General features: G+C 38.2%; 1 protein-coding gene across 1 annotated transcript; it reads right to left on the minus strand.

Annotated features, from left to right (window-relative positions):
* Positions 1-570: 570 nt before the first annotated feature.
* On the minus strand, positions 571-1,260 carry LOC103520354. The gene has a single exon (XM_008485441.1). It carries the CDS (start codon positions 1,258-1,260, stop codon positions 571-573), a length of 690 nt encoding a protein of 229 aa, XP_008483663.1.
* Between the last annotated feature and the right edge of the window lie 171 nt (positions 1,261-1,431).

Below are 1,431 nucleotides of genomic sequence, written 5' to 3' on the forward strand. Positions count from 1 at the left end.
CGGGAGTCATAATCTAAACAGTTAAAATAATGATCAGATGGTTGTAAAGCACAGAAGAGCTTAAGATTTGTAAGTACAGCATGGACAACATATAACAACATTTTTTGTAACACTTAGATAACTTCACATAATTATTATTATTTATGTTATGTGTCAATTTTTGCTTTCATGTGAGTGAACTTACTTGTTGAGTACTAATTTGAACTACTCAGTTGCTTTGATCCATACTCTGTTAGCCTAAAATGCTTCATGAGGGCTGCGGCAGTATTTATCGCTGTGCAAGAGCACGCGCAATCGTTATAACGATAGCTACAAGCGATATTCGGGACTCCTGCACTACTGTACTTAACATTGAGAGCACTCGTATCAGGATACTCGCAATGAAAGATCATCGATATCAATCACCACTTTCACCGATTGATACATGCCCTCCTCTTATCGCTCTCTCTGTTATATACGCAAGGCGAAATTTGCCGGGAATCCTTTGACTTTAACTAACATCAAAGATCTAAACATGAAGATGGCCAAAATCAGATCACAAACTCAAGCCAATACACAACATCTCCCCCCTTAGAAACAGATGTAATCACCCAGTCTAATCGGGGGTCTTCTTATTCTTGATGAACGTCTAGCTTGGGGACTTTGTGCACGAGCTTGGGGGCTAGGAAATTCAGTGCGAACTTGAACTTCAGGGTCACCAACCGGATCCTCTTCATCATCACTCAAAACACCCATTTCCGGCTCATTGAAGCTGCCTCTAAAGGGTTTAATGAATAATCGATTTCTTCTATAATTTCGACCATTACTGTGAACAATGTATGAGCGGGGATTTTCATGAATTGCAACTATTTTCCCAGGCACCCAAACATCATTCAACTTCATGAACACATTTTCTCCAACTGATAATTCAGGCAAAGGCTTAGCGTGTTGATCATACTGTTCTTTTTGATTATTTACTTTTCTCTCCCATTTGTCTTCAACGTTCTCATTCATCTTTGGTTGTAGAATTTCACTATTTACAGGTAATTTTGTTTTCAGTTTCCTGTTCATGAATAATTCTGATGGGGACAAACTCATTCCAGCGATAGTAGTATTCCTGTAGTTAAGCAAGGCAATATTGACATCAGATTGACTCTCTTTTGTTTTCCTTAATAAATTTTTACAAATTGCGACTGCTTTTTCTGCAAGACCATTGGATTGACTATGTAATGGACTTGAAAACACTTGATTGAAGTTCCACTCTTCTGCAAACACCCGCATTGCGTCACTATTGAAGGGTACATTATCACTGTACAATACTTCAGGAACTCCGTATCTAGCAAATGCATTCTTCAACTTGGTTATAATTTCAGCGGTAGACTTCTTATGAATGGTAAACAACTCAATCCATAAAGAGTAAGCATCCACAAGTACCAAGTAATCTGTATCATC

The sequence above is a fragment of the Diaphorina citri genome, unplaced genomic scaffold (genome assembly GCF_000475195.1).
Source record: "Diaphorina citri unplaced genomic scaffold, Diaci psyllid genome assembly version 1.1 scaffold3514, whole genome shotgun sequence".
Taxonomy (NCBI): Eukaryota; Metazoa; Arthropoda; class Insecta; order Hemiptera; family Psyllidae; genus Diaphorina; species Diaphorina citri.

What these genes read in the sequence shown, in the direction of transcription:
- LOC103520354 (XM_008485441.1), bottom strand. Translation starts at nt 1,260, where the DNA reads ATGCGGGTGTTTGCAGAAGAGTGGAACTTCAATCAAGTGTTTTCAAGT.